Source organism: Tiliqua scincoides, chromosome 1 (assembly GCF_035046505.1).
Source record: "Tiliqua scincoides isolate rTilSci1 chromosome 1, rTilSci1.hap2, whole genome shotgun sequence".
Classification (NCBI taxonomy): Eukaryota; Metazoa; Chordata; class Lepidosauria; order Squamata; family Scincidae; genus Tiliqua; species Tiliqua scincoides.
Window position 1 is genome coordinate 255801129 of NC_089821.1, and position 20321 is coordinate 255821449.

General features: G+C 41.9%; 1 protein-coding gene across 1 annotated transcript; it reads right to left on the reverse strand.

Annotated features, from left to right (window-relative positions):
• Positions 1-2578: 2578 nt before the first annotated feature.
• On the reverse strand, positions 2579-20061 carry FLVCR1 (FLVCR choline and heme transporter 1). The gene is made up of 10 exons (XM_066611722.1): positions 19348-20061; positions 17300-17444; positions 16910-17050; positions 12307-12374; positions 10195-10298; positions 8841-8951; positions 8432-8537; positions 6423-6534; positions 4076-4143; positions 2579-3160 (listed from the first exon to the last, which is right to left on the reverse strand). Exons 1-10 carry the CDS (start codon positions 20059-20061, stop codon positions 3104-3106), a joined length of 1626 nt encoding a protein of 541 aa, XP_066467819.1. The 3' UTR covers positions 2579-3103.
• Positions 20062-20321: the final 260 nt, after the last annotated feature.

Below are 20321 nucleotides of genomic sequence, written 5' to 3' on the forward strand. Positions count from 1 at the left end.
CAGTATTTATATACCGCTTGTCAACTAAAAGTTCACAAAGTGGTTTACAGAGAAAAATCAAATAACTAAATGGCTTCCTGTCCCAAAAGGGCTCACAATCTAAAAAGATGCAAAAGAATACCAGCAGACAGCCACTAGAACAGACACTGCTGGGGTGAGATGGGCCAGTTACTCTCCCCTTGCTAAAAAAAGGAGCACCCACTTGAAAAAGTGCCTCTTACCCAATTAGCAGGGGTTAATCATCATTCCCCCCCCCCCGCCAAATTGGCAGCATTCAGATGCAAATGATGCACAGTTACAGATAGTGGTGAAAATACCTGGATTTTGAAATATGCCTGTTAGACAGTGAATCTGTAGACATCAACTGTGCCTAGAATAGGAGTTGGTCAAAATTATTTGAAATATTGCTTTAAATTAACTGACCAATAGATTAAGAAAAAAAAATGACAATTTATGTACTAAAAACTCAAGTTGCTCACCTATAATTAGGGTTCTATGAGTGGTCATCTCTAGTCCAAATGTTGGCACAGAGTACCCAATTTTCTAGAGCAGGGGTCTCCAAACCCCAGCCCAGGGGCCAGATGCTGTCTGCAGCCAGCCTCTGATCCTCTGAGAGCCTCTGGCCCGGCTGACCAAACACAACTGGAGTTGTGCTTGTGGGGTGGGGGAATGGGGGTCCATTTAAGTGTGTGCTTTGGGCTATGTTAGTGTTTGGAGAAATGCTGGACATTTGAACCCATTTATTCATTCATCTAAATCCATCTCCAATGTATTTATTTAAATTTTATCTTTAATTTTTTTTCTGACCCTCGACACCGTGCCAGATGTTTGATCTGGCCAGATGTTTGATCTGTGCACTTCAGCTGAAAAGCGACCCCTGTTCTAGAGCTCTAGTCAGGGAGCTGGCATTGCTGCCCCTCTCCCTTAAGCAGACTACACACATTCTGAAGGGTGGAATGAGCATCTTACATGGATGTCACCCAACTTTGGGGCTTTCAAAGTTTGCACATGGACAAATCATTGAAATATACTGAGGAAATTGCAAACCATTTAAAATAGAATGTCCCTGGATGTTTATAGGGACAAGCTACTTGGCAACGGACAGTAGAAAGATTGTCTTTATTGTCTTCAAAAAAGTTATCCCAAAACAACAAAAAGAAAGCCCCATTGATTCCAGAGTGTGTTCAGCATGATTGCTGACATCTTTGGACTGGGAGAGGCTGGTAGGTTTATATGCTGTGTTAAGTGAAGCAATATTGGCAAAAAATGTTGCCTGATCAAAGTCCCACTTTATCCTTTATGAATTCTCAAAAAAGACTCCCATGTATACAGAGTAGTTATAATTGGAACAAATGCATACCCCGAAGGGTTGGTGCTGATGATAATACTAACAGGACAAGAACAAATAAATTTCTCACCTAGGTCATAGTGAAAGAGGCAGTTTTGTTAGATGGAAGTTGCATGACATGCTAGACAGTTCCATATGCTCCACAAAGAACTAGTAAGGCAGAATTTGGAATGCAAGTAGTAACATAAGACTTGTTTACTTAAAAGGGTCTACTTCAGTGCTCTCCTTTACATTCTAATAGGCATTTCTCAATTATCTCACAACTGTCAGTCAAAATTAAGCATTTAAGTCCCATCTTTTTTGATAGAGGTTTTCAGGGACATGCTTAACTTTCTCAGTGAGTTTAGTGGGACTACAAAGCACTGTACTGCAGTTTGACAATGCCCTTTACCTGTAAATTACTGGACATGGATACTGTAGAGTAGCTGTACATATCACATCAGAAGCCTTTACAAGACAAGCAACATGTATCCCTCATAGAGAAATGAAAAACACACAATGTCACTGAAACAATCCATATGTAGCTGGAAACCAGTGCAGTAGCAGCAACAGCAATGGGCTCTGCCTCCCACTTTCATTTTCCATTTAAAGTTAACCATTATATTCTCCCAGGCAAATTTTATTCAAGTGACATGAAATATATTGAAGAGACACACTTTCCACATAAAACATGTTAAGACTGAACAAATTTCATCCTAGTCAGCAAACATCAGATACTGAATATACACAACAGCATTATCCCTTTGCAACATCAGAGGGAACCACTAAAACCTTAGTCACGTTCCTCTTTACATGATTCAGCAGGAAAAGGCACAGAATTCTTGTAAACGTGCACACATCCCTGACCAGCTGAAGCAGTGGACTGAGTCCACTGTGTGCTTGAACAGTATTTTTCCATTTGTTCCAAAGGTCCCTTGCTACATTTTTAAAAAATTAATATTGTAATCACACACGGGGTGACACAAGAAAATGGCTACAGTCATGTGTCTTTGTAAGCTATGACAATGCTTTTTTGCCATTCACACATTACAAAAACATGTCTATTTGCCACCTTCCTGCACACATTTTCAGAAGGCAAAGGAGAGTCAGGATTGGTGTGGCTCCAGGAGATTGGAACTCAAAAAATTCAAAAAGTCTTTACGTTCAAAAGTCATTATACAATCAAATGTTTCCAATAAATATGGGTGTGCACTTCTCTCACCTATACTTGGACACAAAGATTTGATAATCCTCAATCTTCCCAAAACCAACAAAAATGACAAATATACTGTACAGTATAACCTGTTCAAAATCTGAGTTTGTTGTGCTAGCAGCCACATCCCTCCTATAGAAGGGCACTTTAAAATTTCCAATATATTTACAGTAAAAAAAATTAAAATATACTGTTAATCTATACCAAACAGTGGATTTAGAATGTAAATTAGTTGTGCTGACTTTAATCAGAGCCTATCGACCCTTTGCCATAGACTTAAGATGTCTTATATACTTTGTGGAAGAACAAACCTTTCAGAAAAGTAAGGGAAATCATTCAGTTGTGCAACTAACAACTAAAATAAAATGTTGAAGAGTGCCACCATTAGTAGTTACTAAAATACATCCTCTGCAGCATGTGTGCACCCTTAGTTCATAGGTAAGTAGAACAGGTAGCACAGGAACTCTTATTTACTTTAGACATACAGTTCTTGAAACCATATATCAAGTTGCTCCCGGTCCATGTGATAACACGATTGAGCCTTTCTAGGGTTTCTCTCAGCTTCAGATGCTTGCTGCAGTTTTATTCTGTTCCTTTTCAGTTAAACTGTCAACTGCCAACTGTGGGGGAAATAAAATTGTTGGTTAATTAACAATTCTCGAAGTTGCACTGTAGGCAAATCAAGACATTCCTTGGGCTCTGAATTGGGAAACTACAATACGCAAAATTTAGTGGAAATTAACTTGGACAGAATATTAGCAAAAAGAGAGAATGGTTCCTGTAAACTTCTTACAAATCCTAAGGAAAAGAGTCACAGAAACACAAACATCATGTTTATTGAGTCATTAATTATTTCAGCCTCAAAACTTGCTGAACTAGCATTAACATACTGTACTAGCAACATGTTTAAACAGCAAGAATGGGCATCAACACATGACCATTAAGAACTCCCATCCTACACCCTCCCTACTTTGTTACATATACTGTTTGTAGCCTATTGCTACAGATCAGCTACCCATGCAAGACCAGTCATTAGATGATAAGCAACTCTCCAGTTTGACTATTTTCTAAACAAGTACATATGGGCAGAGGGGTGGCGATGTCAAAGGCATTCAGTTCTGTGTAAGAACACATTTTACTTAATTTCTAACAAGAAGTGGTATGCTTTTCATCTCTCAACCAATGAAAGGATGCATGTTCTCCAAACACAGATCACCAATGGTACGTTTCCCATCCTAAAATGGTTTAGGAGGACAAGGCTGGCAAACTTATTCCTTATATCTACAAGGGAATCAAAAAATAAGCAGCAACTGATTTTGTTGAGACATTCAGAAAAGGGAAAAAAAGACACATATGGGAAGACAAGAGAATATAAAGTGTGCATCCTAAAAGCATTATTAAATAATAGCAAGCTGACTTGAAATATACTCTGCTATACCCTCAAAGCAACCAGATCCAATTATATTCAAAAGTCTTGTGCCGTGTGTCACGTATCTGTGGTCAGTCACGTCAGCAAATTTAAACAAATTACTTACAGATTTATTGTCAACATTTGTAATCCCTGAATTCACATTGTGTCTTCTCAAATCTGATTTGATTAAAGCTAAAGAAGAGAAAAGATAGTGCGTATAAATTTCAACATATTCATCACTCTGAATATTGGTGCAAGATACACAGTACATGCCTTATTGTTACATTCTTCAATCTGCAAATTTACTTTCCTGGTGATGCTTCAAACTGGAACAAGTAAAAGGTTCATCAACTTATTGCCCTAGATACTAGAAGACATTTATCACATATGCTGAAATAAGAACTGGGGAGGGAGGCTCGAGTGAGGTATACTGGAAATTTTGAACTTGGGGACTGAATAGGTTTTTTGTCTGAATAAAGCTTATGGTCTAAGGAAGCTAGAGATGTTGCAGGGGACAGCTAGTCAGACAGATTAAAAAACAATTAGGATTCTGAACTCCTGAAAGCAACCTGTATAACACATTTTGTAGATTTGTCTTCAGTGGTACCCACTACTGGCTGAATTAGCAACCATCACTTGATCCTTGTTTACTTAAAGAAATGAAGAGTTAGAACAAGCCACAGTTCCCCAAGTTCATGCAAAACACAGAACTGCAGTTTGTTCTAAGCCAAAGGCAAACATTTTCATTCTCTGTAACCAAACCCATTGGGCATGAGGAGAAAGCATGCAATGCCTGTGTTCTCCAAAATTCCTTCACTTAGCACTAAAATAGTTACATCTGAACTGCACTAGTGCCTTGCTCCCACAACAACTGTTACAGTTGGCCCTTGTCATTCGCAGGTTCGGCACCCACAGATTTGACACAACGTGAGTGCTGACCATGGGCGCAATCCTGACCCAGGATTGGGCCGGCACAAGTCCCTTGCGCCAGCCCAGGAGGGAGTCTCCTCAGGAGGAAGCCACATCAGCGCAAGGAGATGCGCCGACACACGGAGGCTGAATCAAGCCTCTGTGGTCATTCCCCTGCTGCGTCAGCCCCCCTGGGCCAACACAAACAGCAAGGGGAGGTAGGGGGAGGTGAGGCAGGGCTGGGATCCAGCAGTTATGCCGGATCCCAACACCCATTCCTGGGGAGAATGGAGCGGCTTCAATTCGCTCTCCTTGGACTTGTGTCACCTCAAGAGGTGGCATAAGTTTGAGGAGACCCATAGGCACAAGCTGTCCTTACCCAGAGGTAAGGGGAAATGTTTCTTCTTGCCTCTGGCTGAGCCGCTTGTGGCCACAATCCTGCGCTGGGTACAGTGCAATCCTCATGGCTTGCTTTTTCCAGCGCAGCACAGGATTGCGCCCTGTCTGAAGGAACTCAGTGAGCTCTTGAACACATCCAGAAGGTGCTTCCAGTCATGTCTGGAAGGTACTTTGAGGGCTTTCCGCATCAGCGGAGATCAATATTTATAGGGGGTATGGGAACAGATCCCCCATGGATACTGAGGACCCACTGTACATAGCTTTACTCACCTAAATATTTAACATTGCATTGTTTTCTGGCATCACAATAAGGGACACTAGTAGCCTCTATCCCTGAATGATTTCTTTACTCGCATCCTGTTCTAATATTAATAGCTCTCCCCCCTTACTTTTTAAATGACTTAACATGCCATTATCCCCATTCCCTCTTTTCCATTCTGAAGTAGCCAAAATCAAGCAATCTGCTGCTTCATTAGTTTTAATAATTTGTATATGATTTTAAGTTCCTAAAATGATTTAAACATTTTAAGTATAGAAATGTTAACTTATGCCACGGTTCCCAAGCTGTGAGCCATAGCACCCAATGGCACTATAACCAACTCACAGGGATGTCACAGGATATCTTGAAGGTGCTACAGCAGGGTGTCAAACTCATTTCATACAGCAGGCCAAATACCATTCATGAAGCCTGCTAAGGGCTGGAAGTGATATTATTAATGCAGGTCATGAAATGTAGGTCATGACCAGAAATATGCACTTTTTTCCTCACTTAGGAACTCATTAGCTGCACATAGTAGAAGAGAAAATATGCAAATCATAATCATGTTTTCAAGAGATGGGAGAGCCCAATTATCATGCAGGCTGATCTTTTAGCAGTGAAACTTCAGCACAGCTCAGCAGCTGATGATGGTACTGGGAGAGCCTGTGGACCACATAAAGAACTTCCCTGGACCACATCTAGCCTGCAGGCCTTATGTTTGACACTCCTGTACTACGGGAAAGCAGGGAACCATGAAAAAATTATGGCGATACTAAGGGCACAGAGAACAAAGTTTGGGAACCTCTGCACTGAAGAAACTTTACTACCTCTACTTTTGAGTGGCAATACACATTATTCACTGCTTGCCTGTAAAAACAAAAGACATTAAAAAGGATTAGGTTACCTGTTAAAATGATGCCTATAAACATACACACAAAAAGAAAAATGTTCCCTGCACGTGGGTCGTAATCAGTTGTCAGCTTTCCTTGAATCAACGTAAAGATAATCCCAAATATCTGTAAATTGACCATAAGGAATTTCAGGTTATTTCTTATCCAGAATGTCTGCACTGTTCATCATGGATAAAACCTTCAAGGCATTTGTTCTAACCATAGGGACACTATACTACAAATACTGCAATTACACTATGCAGTGTCAAAAGGGCTGGTCCCCAATTTTGTTTTCTTTCAATCCAATGGATTTATCCAGCCTCCACTCTCCAAGCAGATCATAGCAGTGCTTTGTCAGTATGGACAGAACATGCTACCATTTGTACAAACAACAATAAAAGCACTGCAGTCCTCCTGTGATCCCAGTGAAAAGGGTTTGAGTAAACATCTTTCACTGCAGCTAGAAAAAACAGAACAAGCAAGGATACAAGAACAGACTGGTGTCACCCAAACATGATAGCTTGACTATCTCCATACAGCTACTTCTCTGTCTAACGAAATAGCAAATTCTTGTGAAAACATACCACACTGTACTAATGCAATTTCCAATGATACCCATATTTGGTTTCCAAATGTTTTCAGCATAGTTGCTGCAAGATAAATAAGATCACTGTAGCACTAATCTGTATACCGGTTGTACTCAAACTAGTGGGTTGTGACCCACCAGCTCGTGTAAAGGTCCCCAGTTTCTTTAAGGGTCAGGGGAGAGGCAGCGACACGATCCGCATGATCATGTTGCTAACTGGGGTGTAAGGGGGTGCTTATAGTCACAGAGGGCTGCTGCAAACTGCAAGAGGTCCGGGGAGCCCAGCAAACCTCTCCAAGGCTTAGAATGTTCAGACGAAGTGATTACAAAGCACTTACTGTTTGCAGACACACCTAGAAAGTGCTTAGCAATTGCTCCTTTTGAACATTCTAAGCCTGGGGGAGGCCTGTGGATGGCTGAGAGGTGCTCCCCACACCTCCTGCAGCTTGCAACAGCCCTCCATAAGCACCCCTCCATACACCTCCATTAGCGACATGATCCTGTGGATCACATTGCTGCCCTCACCCCCTCCCTTGCAAAGGGGAGTAAAACTTACATTGGGAGTAAAACTCCAAGCATGGAATTAACCTTCTTCATCACCTCCACATATTGGGTTGACACTTTCATCGAGTTGTCCACCAGCACCCCGAGATCTCTCTCCTGATCAGTCACAGACAGCTCAGAACTCATTAGCCTATATGTAAAGTTCTGATTTTTACATAGCTGAATGCCCACTATGTCATATATACATGCATGAGATTTTAAAGAAGCATACAGGTTGAGCCTCATTATTCGCATAGGTTCCCTTCCAAGCACTCACATGGATGGCAAAAAATGCACTATAGCAAATCAATTTAAAAAACAAAGTTTCTTTGCTCAGGTGATTTAAAAACAGCCTTGCTGACCTTTGTGATGTAAGATAAGAGTCATTAAGAAGACAATCCATCAATCAGTCCTCCTTCAAGCGCTTACAAAGGCGCTTCGCGCAGCCCCTCCCTTCACCAATGCAAAGTGATCACCTTTCTTTCATGTGCTCAGGAGGAAGGGAGGGGTCGCCTGGAGAGAGAGAAGGATTGATGGATTGTCAGCCAGCTACCCTCTGTATCATTAAGGAGGCTATTGTTAAAGGACTGTTCAGTTTTTTAAACTGATTTTAAAGGGATGCATTTTTTCCCTTCTCCAGGGATCAGCTCATCTGCAGTGGCCATTCGTGTTGAGTCAAATAGGTGTATAACAAGGCTGGACCTGTATATACCCTACCTAATTTTGGAACCAAGTTACTTAAACTCTGAATTAAGTGTGAACTATTCCAGCACACTAAGCTTTTTAACACTTTCCCTCAAGCCGCAATCCCATACACACTTACTAGGAGAGTCCTACTGAACTCAGTAGGGCTTACTTCTGAGAAGACATGCACTGGATTGTATTGTTACTTACCTGTGCTGATGCATTCAGAAGCCCTGATGAGGTACCTTCTGACTCTGGGTATGTAATTTCCACAGCAAACTCAAAACCAAGGGGGAGGTAGCCAGTCATAAAGAAGCTGTCAAAAAATTCAAAGTTCAGGTTAGCAGCAATTTTTATAAAGACGGTATGCCAAAAGCAACTAATTTTTCACCATTAGGTTTATCCGCAGGGTATATTCCAGTATAACCACAAACTCCAAGATGCAATTATGAAAACCCATTCGGAAGGAAAAATACTTTTTAATCCACCTTATGTTATTTAAGAACAATTTCTCACATAGATTCAAGGCAGCATGTAATAAAAAATTTAATATCCCACAAAACAAACAAAAGCACTGATACATCAGTATGTTTTGTTAATAACTTTTATGCCTCCTTACCCAAGAACTCCTGCAGTCACAAATACAACTACAAGGTGCCCACAGTCCAAGGTGAATGTAAACGCGACCATCCCAACAAATGAGAGAATGTACACAATTAATGTAGTCTGCCTAAAAACATCATGGAAAGGTGATATGATAAAAAGTTAGAATTATAAAAAGATAGAATTATAATTTAAGTGAGTACTTAAAGTCTTTTAAACAACACTTATTTGCAATTCAAATACTCAGTTCAAATGTATGAGACATTTCAATTTCACTTCCCCATCCTTGCCCAAGGCAGGCTGTCTCAGGGCCTCCAAGAGGAATTTTATCAGGGGGTACAAAGTTTCTTTTGGGCCCCTTTGCAAAGGGAGAGGGGTGAAACAGAGCAGGGGAGGGTGGTGATGGGTGAGCAGAATAGGGGCAGGGAGGGGCAAAGCAGGGTGAGGAGAGGGTAGAGACAGCTGGAAAAGTCTTTGGAGTCCAGGTCTACCCACCCATGTGGAATCAGTAATGTCCCCAATATCCCCAGTCATGGCAGTGTCTCCAGCATACCATACAGACAACATGTCTCAGTAGATAGGAAAATGCCAGTTCCCAGGAAATTTCTGGGTCCCCTCCTTTGGCTCCTGGGCCCCCCTTTTGACCCTGTGCCCAGGTACAAATTACTCCCTTTATCCCCCTCTCCTAGGTTCTGGGCTGTCTATATTATTTAAAAATTTAAGTAAATAGGTTTCACAGACTAGTTATTTGATGCCCCAAAATGCGCTCTTAAATGAAATCTTAGTCTGACCTCTGAACCTTATTAATAAGCATGGAGATAGCTCTTTAGGTGACTATCAGTGCCACTGCTGAAAAATGTGCTGTCTGACTGAAGGTCCGATCCAAATCTTTGCACTCTGGCTCACCGCTAGCATGCACTGTTGCACATGTGCCATAAGGCACGTTTGTGAGCCTTGTAGCAGACCTAGCACTGGAGCTAACGCATTGCGAGCCCACGATGCAAATTTTCCTAATAGTACCTACTCATCCTATGGTCATGCCCTATGGGTTTAAAATATTGGCATTTTGGCAAGAGACATGAACAGGTGTTCAAAGAATCCTTTGAAATTTAATGATACTTACATCTGTGACTACATCAGAAGCAGGTAAGTGTGACCTTCCAGCTGCTCATTATGAGGGAGTACTTTATATGCACTATGGTTGGGCTTTTAGTATACAGCATAACATACAGTATATTTTTTCCTGCCACTTGTCCCCTGCATACCATATTAATTATTGGCTGTCCAACCCACCTATGCTACAGTACACCCCATAATTAGTCAGCAGGACAAATACATTTTACCATTTCTTTTTCTACTCACATACTTACTTGTATGTTTTGGTGCAATCCAGCCAAACACCACAAATAATCGAACCCACCATTCCAGCTACCACAAGCGTCAGGCCAATCCTCCCAGCATTCACTTCTTCTCCCTTTGAACAATTGGTTATGAAAGTATTTATAAGCAATGGCCTATTTACTACAAGAATATGAATACACATGGAGGAGGGAACACCACCACAGTGTCAGCCTTCACCCCAAACTAAACATGCTTGTTTGGATCAACCTGCTGTTACTATATGTCAAGGACTGAGGAAAATTAATTCTTTCCGAGAGTAATTTAGACAAGGGATACTTTATCAACTAGCCAAACATTCATCAATGGAACTGTTGCTAATAACAGGCAGGGAATTTACAAGTCCATGGATTTCACTTTATTATTAAATGTATATCACTTCCAGTTTTCAACAGAACACAGGACAATATTATCTCTCTGGGCAACATCTAGATTCGTGCTCTGTTGTCAGAAGCTCCCTTGGTGAATGAAAGGAGCATTCTACTTGCACAAGGAGCCCTTCTGCAAGCAGCTTGCTTCTTCTGCTCATGGAAGGAGCTTCTGACAACAGAGTGCTAGGCTGGATGCTATCCAGAAATTACACCATTACGAACAAATAAAACCATCAATAAAACACACACTCGCACACACATGGTGGTGCCCAAGTTTCCTAGACTGCAGAGAATCTAGGTGATGGATGGTTTTTCTCTTCACTGCTTCTTCAAGGACTTCAATGCCATCTTTTTTGCTTATTAACATTCCACACATACCATCTCTTCTTTGTTTGCTTTCCTATTATTGCTCCAATTTGGAATTATGCAATTGCATCAATGCATGTTCATGCAGCCACTATTTTTTGCATGTTGTAACAAGAAGGATTTTCCAGTGGATTTGTACATAATTGTCCTGTAAATGGCACTTAAGATGCCTGAAATTACTTATCCTTCAATATTTTTACTACGCAACTGGATTCAAACAAGTAAAGAGAATGGTTCAAGAGGGTGAAAAAAGAAGAACACCACTTCTGACTGAACAGCTGATCCATTTTACAAACAACTGCTTTCATGTATCTGAAACTCACCCTCAGGTCATCTGCTGGATCTGGGATTTATTTTGTTACTTATGTGAGTACAGTCCATTTGAGGGCAAAGAAACTGAACAACCCAAAAGCAATTATACATACTGAGGAGCGGGGCGGAAGGATGCATACCAGTAAGATTCCCCTCAGAAAACCGAAGTTACGCTGTGTTTATAGCCATTGAGTTTTTGGGAATACATTTGTGTACCAATGCATAAAAAGGAAAAATCTCTAGAAGCCTGATGAGAAAATGGAAGCCCTGGCAAGATTTAAAAGATGAGAACTTTCACTTAGCATTGGTGTAGTCCTTGGTCTACTAAGCTCAGTTTGGCTCTTCAGGAACACCTCCATTTTCATGTTCTATTATCCACTTGTCATGCTTTGGTATAGACTTTTCTTGGGCAACAGAAGGGATTATTTAGGGCAACTCAAGCCAGTAGGCCATATGGTACCTTGAGTTCAGTGTACATCACAGAACTATAGCAGGCCAGCACATGTTGCTTTCTCTGCACAAGAGTGAGAGGTTTACGCAAGATTCTCGGTTACATTATGCCAACTTGTTTTCCAAAGCTTCTTGCAAAAAACTTCTTGTACAGAGCCACAAGAGGCAAAAATGGGTAGGACACACTTCCCACTATAGATAGATGCGTATACAAGATACAAACACATGGAGGAGGCGATTTCACTGAGAACAGATTTCCTCTCTTTCATTTCCTGCTCTGCAGAAACTTGTCTACTTAGCTAATGAGGACTCCATTATCTATGATTCCCAGTTGCTTTTACTTTTACACCAATCTTACCCAGCATCATTGTTCTGCTCAAAAAAATCAAAATTTTGGTTTTCCCCTCCCTCATGACTATTTTAAAGAAAGAACAAAAAAATTGGGACTCTTGATCACAATTTTCTCATGCATTTCAGCCCTGAATGAAATGATAAAATGAAACTCAATTCAAGAATGATTGCCCAGTAACTCATGGGAACCTTTATGAAAAACTAATCAAGAACTGAAAACCTAGAGAATCTTACCTCATAATGAGTTACGATCATTTGATTTAGTAAAGTGGAAACTGAATAAAACGCCCCTGTCATAATTCCTGCAATGATAAATAAGAACATTTAAGGTACTGCTATGGTTACTGATATGATTAAAAAAGACAGTTCAGAACAAAAACAAGAAAGCAGTAGATTTACTAATTTGAGATAGGTATGAAAATACATTATCTTCAATATTTCAATTATAGTATCCTATTTATGATTCATCCTTAAATCTTGACTAAAAGATTGAAAAAATATTAATGTCTGGGAGAAAAATTAGTTTCATTTAATTAAAGAGGGCCATTTCTTTTATTTTCAATAGGCAGATTTTTTGTAACTCAGAAATCTAATGGTAAAAAAATATGAGGTGTTTTTAACAGCCTATGAGAAAATTGTGAAGAGCAACTACAGAACTAGCGACTTGGGAATCATAACTACTTTTAAAAATTGAAGAAAGAAAAATATGGTGGCAAAAGTTCAATTCTGTCAGTTACTTCTTTTATCCAGTCCTATCCAACTTTCCAGCAGTAATGCAGCTATACCAATGGGACATGCACTGCATCCTGTGGCGGGGGAGAGCTCACAGAGGCCTCTTCAACATACAGGAACATTTGTTTCCTTACTTTGGGGCTGCATTGCAACTGCATCAGTGCTGGAAAGTTGAATCGGATTGTAAGATTTGTAAGATTTATCAAATCATGCCCTCGTGGGGAGGTGGAAGAGATAAAGATCACTCAGTGGCCTGCTATGATCATTTGTAAGACATTTTGTGGCTCAAGTCACTTGTAACCATTCTGACTTGAATGCTATAATTGATATACAGGTGCAGCCTATTTATCCATGGATTTTTTTATCTGCGGATTTGTCTCAACACGAATGGGGTGGGGGAACACACACTTTTGCCTCCTTTGCCCTGCACTGGCATCTCGATCCATTTCCAGGCAGCCCAAAACACTGCAAAAAGGCTCTGCCTTGCCCAGGCAGGGAAATGGCCCTGGAAGAGGTTCCCCTTGCAAGGAACTGTAACACTGTAACACTCCTGGAGACCCTGAGCCAGCAAAGAGGTTGAAGAGGGGAAGAGCCAAAAATCTCTGTAGCCAGAACACGTGCAGCAAGGTGGAGCTCTCACTCTCACTCAGGCAGGTGTGGTAGCAACAGAGGGGATTGCTTTAAAAAACCCAGGGAGTGTTTGCCAAATCCCCCCCATTGAGATGGTGCAGGCAAACACCAACACAAGCAAGCCTTTCCACCAAGCAAAGCAAGACATATAGCCTACAATCCTCTCCACACTTTCCTGGGAGTAAGCCCCATTGACTACAATGGGGCTTACTTCTGAGTAGAAACAAATAGGGCTGGACTCTTAAAAGATCAGCATCCCAATTGTGAAAGAAGCCGGGCAGTTGGCAACGGGGAGGGCTGAGTGCAGAGCGGAGGGGATTGATAACAGCTACCTTAGTTTCCTTCCATCTGGAAGTGTCAGGCTGCAGTGTATTTGGGTAACTCTATGGAATTTAGCACAATGCGTTTTTTGTTACTCGTGCAGAGTCACAGAATGGAACTAACGTGAATAAATAGGCTTCACCTGTACAAGCAATGTATTTCACTTTGGCAATTGCTTGTCCTGTCTGTATGGATATCAAGTTGGTGCAACCAAAGCACAAAATTCGTGGAGATGCAAGGTCAATTACCTGTATGCGCGACCATTGCCCTTCCTGAATGATGCAGCCAGAAGAAGTCTGGCGGGGCAAATAGTTAATGCTTCCTTGAGTGAAGGCACAATTCCAATAAATCAAAGAGAAACTGTTCATTAAAATAACTACAGTACAAATTCCATCATTTTGGACAATCTCCAACCAGTTTCAAATATTTAGTTTTGGAGCAAGGTGCTCAAGCATGTGATAGGACTCTTGTTGGCTCAGCTGGACCTTTGGGCAGTTTCCAAACTTTCAGGATTATAACATCCTCCTGAATTATCTGGTGGGGATGGGACTTGGAAACACTATTTTGTGATGCCTCCAGTTCTACCTAGGTGAATAATTCTAGAGGCGATGCTAGCAGACTGTTGCTCAGCTCTTTGGCAATTTAATTATATTTAAACAGATTCATTACTTTTTTTCCTGAACAGCCCCAAAGCTGTACAGTAAAAAGTAATGTTGGCCTATAGAGCCCCATAGAGTTCTTGTCCTCCTGTGGTATTTAATATCTATGTGAAACCTCTGGGATAGATTGGCTAGGGATTTGGAGTGAAGTGCCCTCAATATGCTGGTGAAGTGTCATCAATATGCTGATGAATATCTGACTTGCTCTCTCCTTCCTAAACAAACTGAAACCAATTTCAAAATGTTTGAAAAGGCAAACAAATTGAAGCATTATACAGATAATACTACAGACATGTCATCTCATCTCATCAGTAGAACTACTGATCCAGGAATTCAACCTGTCTTGAATACTACCCTTGAAAACTCCAGTTCCAAGTTTGGATTCCTTGTCCTGGCCTTGCTCCTGGGTGCTCAGGTAGCCACTGTGGGTGCACCCACCTGTATCCACATTTAGACAAACAGATCTGGTCATGGTTACACATGCCTTCAGCTGCAATTCTAAGCCTACTTAACCAGGAGTAAGCTCCCTTGAACTCCATGGGTCTTACTTCTGAACATAAGAACATAAGAACAGCCCCACTGGATCAGGCCATAGGCCCATCTAGTCCAGCTTCCTGTATCTCACAGCAGGCCACCAAATGCCCCAGGGAGCACACCAGATAACAAGAGACCTCATCCTGGTGCTCTCCCCTACATCTGGCATTCTGACATAACCCATTTCTAAAATCAGGAGGTTGCGCATACACATCATGGCTTGTACCCCATAATGGATTTTTCCTCCAGAAACTTGTCCAATCCTCTTTTAAAGGCGTCTAGGCTAGACGCCATCACCACATCCTGTGGCAAGGAGTTCCACAGGCCGACCACACGCTGAGTAAAGAAATATTTTCTTTTGTCAGTCCTAACCCGCCCAACACTCAATTTTAGTGGATGTCCCCTGGTTCTGGTATTATGTGAGAGTGTAAAGAGCATCTCCCTATCCACTCTGTCCATCCCCTGCATAATTTTGTATGTCTCAATCATGTCCCCCCTCAGGCGTCTCTTTTCTAGGCTGAAGAGGCCCTAACGCCGTAGCCTTTCCTCATAAGGAAGGTGCCCCAGCCCCATAATCAACTTAGTCGCTCTCTTTTGCACCTTTTCCATTTACACTATGTCTTTTTTGAGATGCGGCGACCTGAACTGGACACAATACTCCAGGTGTGGCCTTACCATCGATTTGTACAACAGCATTATAATACTAGCAGTTTTGTTCTCAATACCCTTCCTAATGATCCCAAGCATAGAATTGGCCTTCTTCACTGCCGCCGCACATTGGGTCGACACTTTCATTGACCTGTCCACCACCACCCCAAGATCTCTCTCCTGATCTGTCACAGACAGCTCAGAACCCATCAGCCTATATCTAAAGATTTGATTTTTTGCCCCAATGTGCATGACTTTACACTTGCTGACATTGAAGCGCATCTGCCATTTTGCTGCCCATTCTGCCAGTCTGGAGAGATCCTTCTGGAGCTCCTCACAATCACTTCTGGTCTTCACCACTCGGAAAAGTTTGGTGTCGTCTGCAAACTTAGCCACTTCACTGCTCAACCCTGTCTCCAGGTCATTTATGAAGAGGTTGAAAAGCACCGGTCCCAGGACAGATCCTTGGGGCACACCGCTTTTCACCTCTCTCCATTGTGAAAATTGCCCATTGACACCCACTCTCTGCTTCCTGGCCTCCAACCAGTTCTCAATCCACGAGAGGACCTGTCCTCTAATTCCCTGACTGTGGAGTTTTTTCAGTAGCCTTTGGTGAGGGACCGTGTCAAACGCCTTCTGAAAGTCCAGATATATAATGTCCACAGGTTCTCCCACATCCACATGCCTGTTGACCTTTTCAAAGAATTCTATAAGGTTCGTGAGGCAAGACTTACCCTTACAGAAGCCATGCTGACTCTCCCTCAGCAAGGCCTGTTCGTCTATGTGTTCTGAGTAGACATGTCTTGGATTGCATTGTTAGTTACAACAAGATTGGATTACTGCATTATGCTCTACATGGGGCTTCCCTTGAAGAATAAACAGAAACTTCATCTGGGCCAAAATGAGGCAGTCAAGATCTGTTTTCAAAAGTATGCAAATATTAACCTATAGCAAGGGTCTCCAAATGTTTCATTTTGAGGGCCACACTGTATATTTTACACATTTTTGTGGGCAAAAAAAAAAATCAGTTTTGTGAATGAATGAATGAAAGTTAAATGAATAAATAAGTTTTACTTGGATCTTTTTTTGTAACCAACATGATATGATTCACAATAAAAGAGAAATACACAAAGAAACAATGCCATGCTTAAACTGCCCAAAAAAGTTGCTGTGGGTCAGATAAAATCTTGGGGTGGGCCAGATGTGGCAACTGAGCCATAGTTTGGAGACCCCCTGATCTATAATAATAGTGGGAGGGGGGGTTATGACAACTAGACCATATTGCACCAGACATAAGTAGTTAAAGTACTCACCATAGCTGATCAATAAAAGAATAAAAGGCTTGTTTCTGAACAGATTGATTATTGATTGTTTATAGGAATAATCTTTTGCAGATACTTCCAAGAGAGCACACTGAGACTGGCTTGGAGGATACTTAGGTTTTTCCTTGAACACTAGGAAGAAATAAAATGAAATATGCAAATGAGTTTTTAAAACAGTGTATTGTTATTCCAAATCAAAATTATAAAGCATGTCATATCTTTCCATGATATTTGCTTACATTACCTTCCTTAATTTTAAATTTAAATAACAAATTAGGCCTTGAAGTAGATTTTCAAGTACAGCTTCATTTGTGGGCTAGAATTTTATTCCAAATTCTGACCACTTTTCTCATTTGATCATTATAGGTTCATTTTACTTACCAAGCACTGTTAGTAAAAAGAGAAGAGTGGATGCCCCTGCTGTGCCGTAGAACATGATGCTGATGTTATGTCCCATGAGATCCATGTCATTAGGTGTATTTGGAACTAAAACCGGTGGCAACAAGAAGCCAATTGCAGTGCCCAGCTGTGAAAACAAATCAGCCTCAACTAAGAACAAGATTTATAAGTTGAAAGATCATATAACATGGGGGTGAAAAAAAGAAGTTGGAAGAAAAAGTATTCCTTCATCAATCTGAAGCACAGGAACTGCTAATGGATTTATCTAGACCAGCCGTCACCAAACGTGCGACCGCTGTGCACTAAAAAGCAGTCCCCATTCAGAACAGCACTTATCATTCTGGTGCAATGCTCACAAGAAGCTCACCCAATTGCTGCAGCACAATGCTCTGGGCCAGTGGTTCTCACATTTAGCACTGGGACCCACTTTTTAGAATGAGAATCTGTCAGAATGCACTGGAAGTGATGTCATGACTGGAAGTGACATCATCAAGCAGGAAAATTTTTAACAATCCTAAGCTGCAATCCTTCCCACACTTACCCAGGAGTAAGTCCCATTGACTATCATTGTTAAAAGCATATACAGAGTAGTCTGTTCAAAGTACAGGTCTGTAACATTTCCCCAAATGCAGTCATATACCACTGAAGCATCAAGTCTAATATATTAAAAATAAAATATTGTGTGGGGACCCACCTGAAATTGGCCAACGACTCATCTAGTGGGTCCCGACCCACAGTTTGAGAAACACTGCTCTGGACAGTTGTGTCTGTAGCCCACTGCCCCAGCAAGCTTTGTGCCCGGATTGCCAGGCAGACACAACTATGCAGAGGGTCATACTCCAGAAATCAGGTGGGCTTTTTTGAGCATCAAACTGGAAAAATAAGTGCTGCTCACAGTGGTGAGGGCTTCAGTGTTCTGCTGGATATGGCCCACAGGCTGTAGTTTCGAAAATGCTGATCTAGATGCACACTATGTACAGAACACAATTTTTCCTGGATTCAAATGCAACACTAAAGTTATCAGTGTCGGACAATAGACAGACTGTCTGGTCAACTTGTACAGGGACATTTCATATAAAGTACTTATTCTATATAAGAGTATTTGTTCAGTCACTATTTTTCCCTATTTGTAGTATCTAGGCATTGGAAGAAATTATTCATTTTGAAATACATCGGCATCTTCATTTTATTGATCCTGCCATTATGAAGAACTCTTCAAAGTTCTAAGATTGGATATGTTCAGTAGCCTCTCACAGAAGAATATGATTTAACTATAAAAAATCAGAAATGCCTTTTGCCTTCAATAGGCACTTGTTGGCATATATGGAAACTTCCAAGCTACAGTCTTTGTTTCCATTCTTCATTTACAGCCTTTGTTTAAATTCTTCATCCAGTCTTTTTCTTTTGGGATCTGTTCTCTTTGTATTATTTAGAACAGTTCTAAATAAAAAGCTAGATCAAGCTACACAGGCTACCGTTATGTCCCCATTGCTAGTCATGGAAAATAATAAGAGGAATAAGACAGCAATTCTGTATACACTCGGAGTACCTGTTACTCCCTTGTCTGGAAGTAAGCCCTAGTCTTACTTCAGAATTAATGCGCAGAACAATCCTATTCAAGATTACTGCTGCCTTTAGCTTCAAAATCTTACATATTGCATGAACAAGTTTTAGTAAGCTACAATCTGCTTCAGACATATCTACATACTCCTGCCTTGCCTGTTGTAGATCATCAATACAGATAAGGTTTCCAGTAATCAACCACAACTAGTCGAACTAGATACACACAAGTAGTACAGTTATAAGTGGACAGTAGTCCATGAATGCTTATGTTGAAATAAGTGTGTTGGTCACTAAGGTTCCACAAGACCCTCATTTTCCCCCTTTTCTTAAATGCAATTATTCTTGCTCTTTTCACTTCAGATCAGTGTTATTCATAAACAGAATTCTCCATACATTCCCCCCCCCCCACAATCACCCCTCCCACACATTGCTGATCCAAAACCCTTCCATGATTTTTTCCCTCTCACCTGATTGCCCAGCACAGCTACAGCACAAGCAGTGGATACTTCCTTAGGCCCAAACCAGACAGAGGCAATGTGGGATGGCAGCCCCAAAATAAAGACCTGGGCTACAGAGCACACAATTTGGGCTATCAAAGTGACTGGATATAGGTTCCGCTGAACGCTGGCACACTTAATCCAGGCACCCAGGCAGTTGAGTCCAGACCCCAGCAAGGCAGTGAGACGGAGACCACGAACGTCCAGGAGCCAAGTGGCAGGTACAATGAGGGGTACATAAGCCACCATATAGACCATAGACAGCCAGTCTATTTGATAGCTGGAGACTTTATAGTAAGTCGTGAAGATACTGGTCAATATACTGTACTGGATCCACTGGAAGGCATTCACCAGCGAGTAGATGCTGAACACAGCCAGCACCACCAGCCTGCGCTTGGACAGCCGAAGTGTCACCTTCATATCAGACCCCGAAGAGGGCAGCATGGCCTCCACCTCAGGGAGCTCGTTGAGAGTAAGAGAAGAAGAAGCCTTTCTTACAACCTCCACATCGCTCAGTGTTGTTACCAAGGGTGTGGAGGTGCTGCTGTGCTCAGCCTCCCCGCCCAGGAGGCACCCGTTCTGCTCGAAGGGAGGCATCAGTGCCACCTTCACCATCTCACCACCCTCCTCCTCTTCCACGTTGCCTTCACCTGTCTCCACCATGTCAGCTCCTTCTCCACCCATCCTCTCAACCTGGGTCAGAGCCTGCTTCCCACCCACCCGCTACCTAGTGGGGAGGGGGCTTCCTTCCCCAAAGCCCCTACAACCCACTCCTATCCCCTTCCTCCCTACTGTCTTCCCCCCTCCTGAGTCGCCTCCCCCACAGACACAGCCCCACCCCTGCCCCCCAACACAAGCACACCCTTGCAAGGCGCGCCTCTACCTAGTCCCCCTACAGCCCACCCCACCACTAAGCCCTCTCTTCCCCCAGTCCCCCTCCCGCC

What these genes read in the sequence shown, in the direction of transcription:
- FLVCR1 (XM_066611722.1), bottom strand. Translation starts at nt 20,061, where the DNA reads ATGGGTGGAGAAGGAGCTGACATGGTGGAGACAGGTGAAGGCAACGTG. An exon ending in GTGACTGCAGGAGTTCTTGG is followed by an intron (nt 8,538 to 8,840) that starts GTAAGGAGGCAT and finishes ATTTTTTGACAG; the next exon opens with CTTCTTTATGACTGGCTACC. An exon ending in TATAGGCATCATTTTAACAG is followed by an intron (nt 4,144 to 6,422) that starts GTAACCTAATCC and finishes TCTCTTCTTTAG; the next exon opens with CTTTAATCAAATCAGATTTG.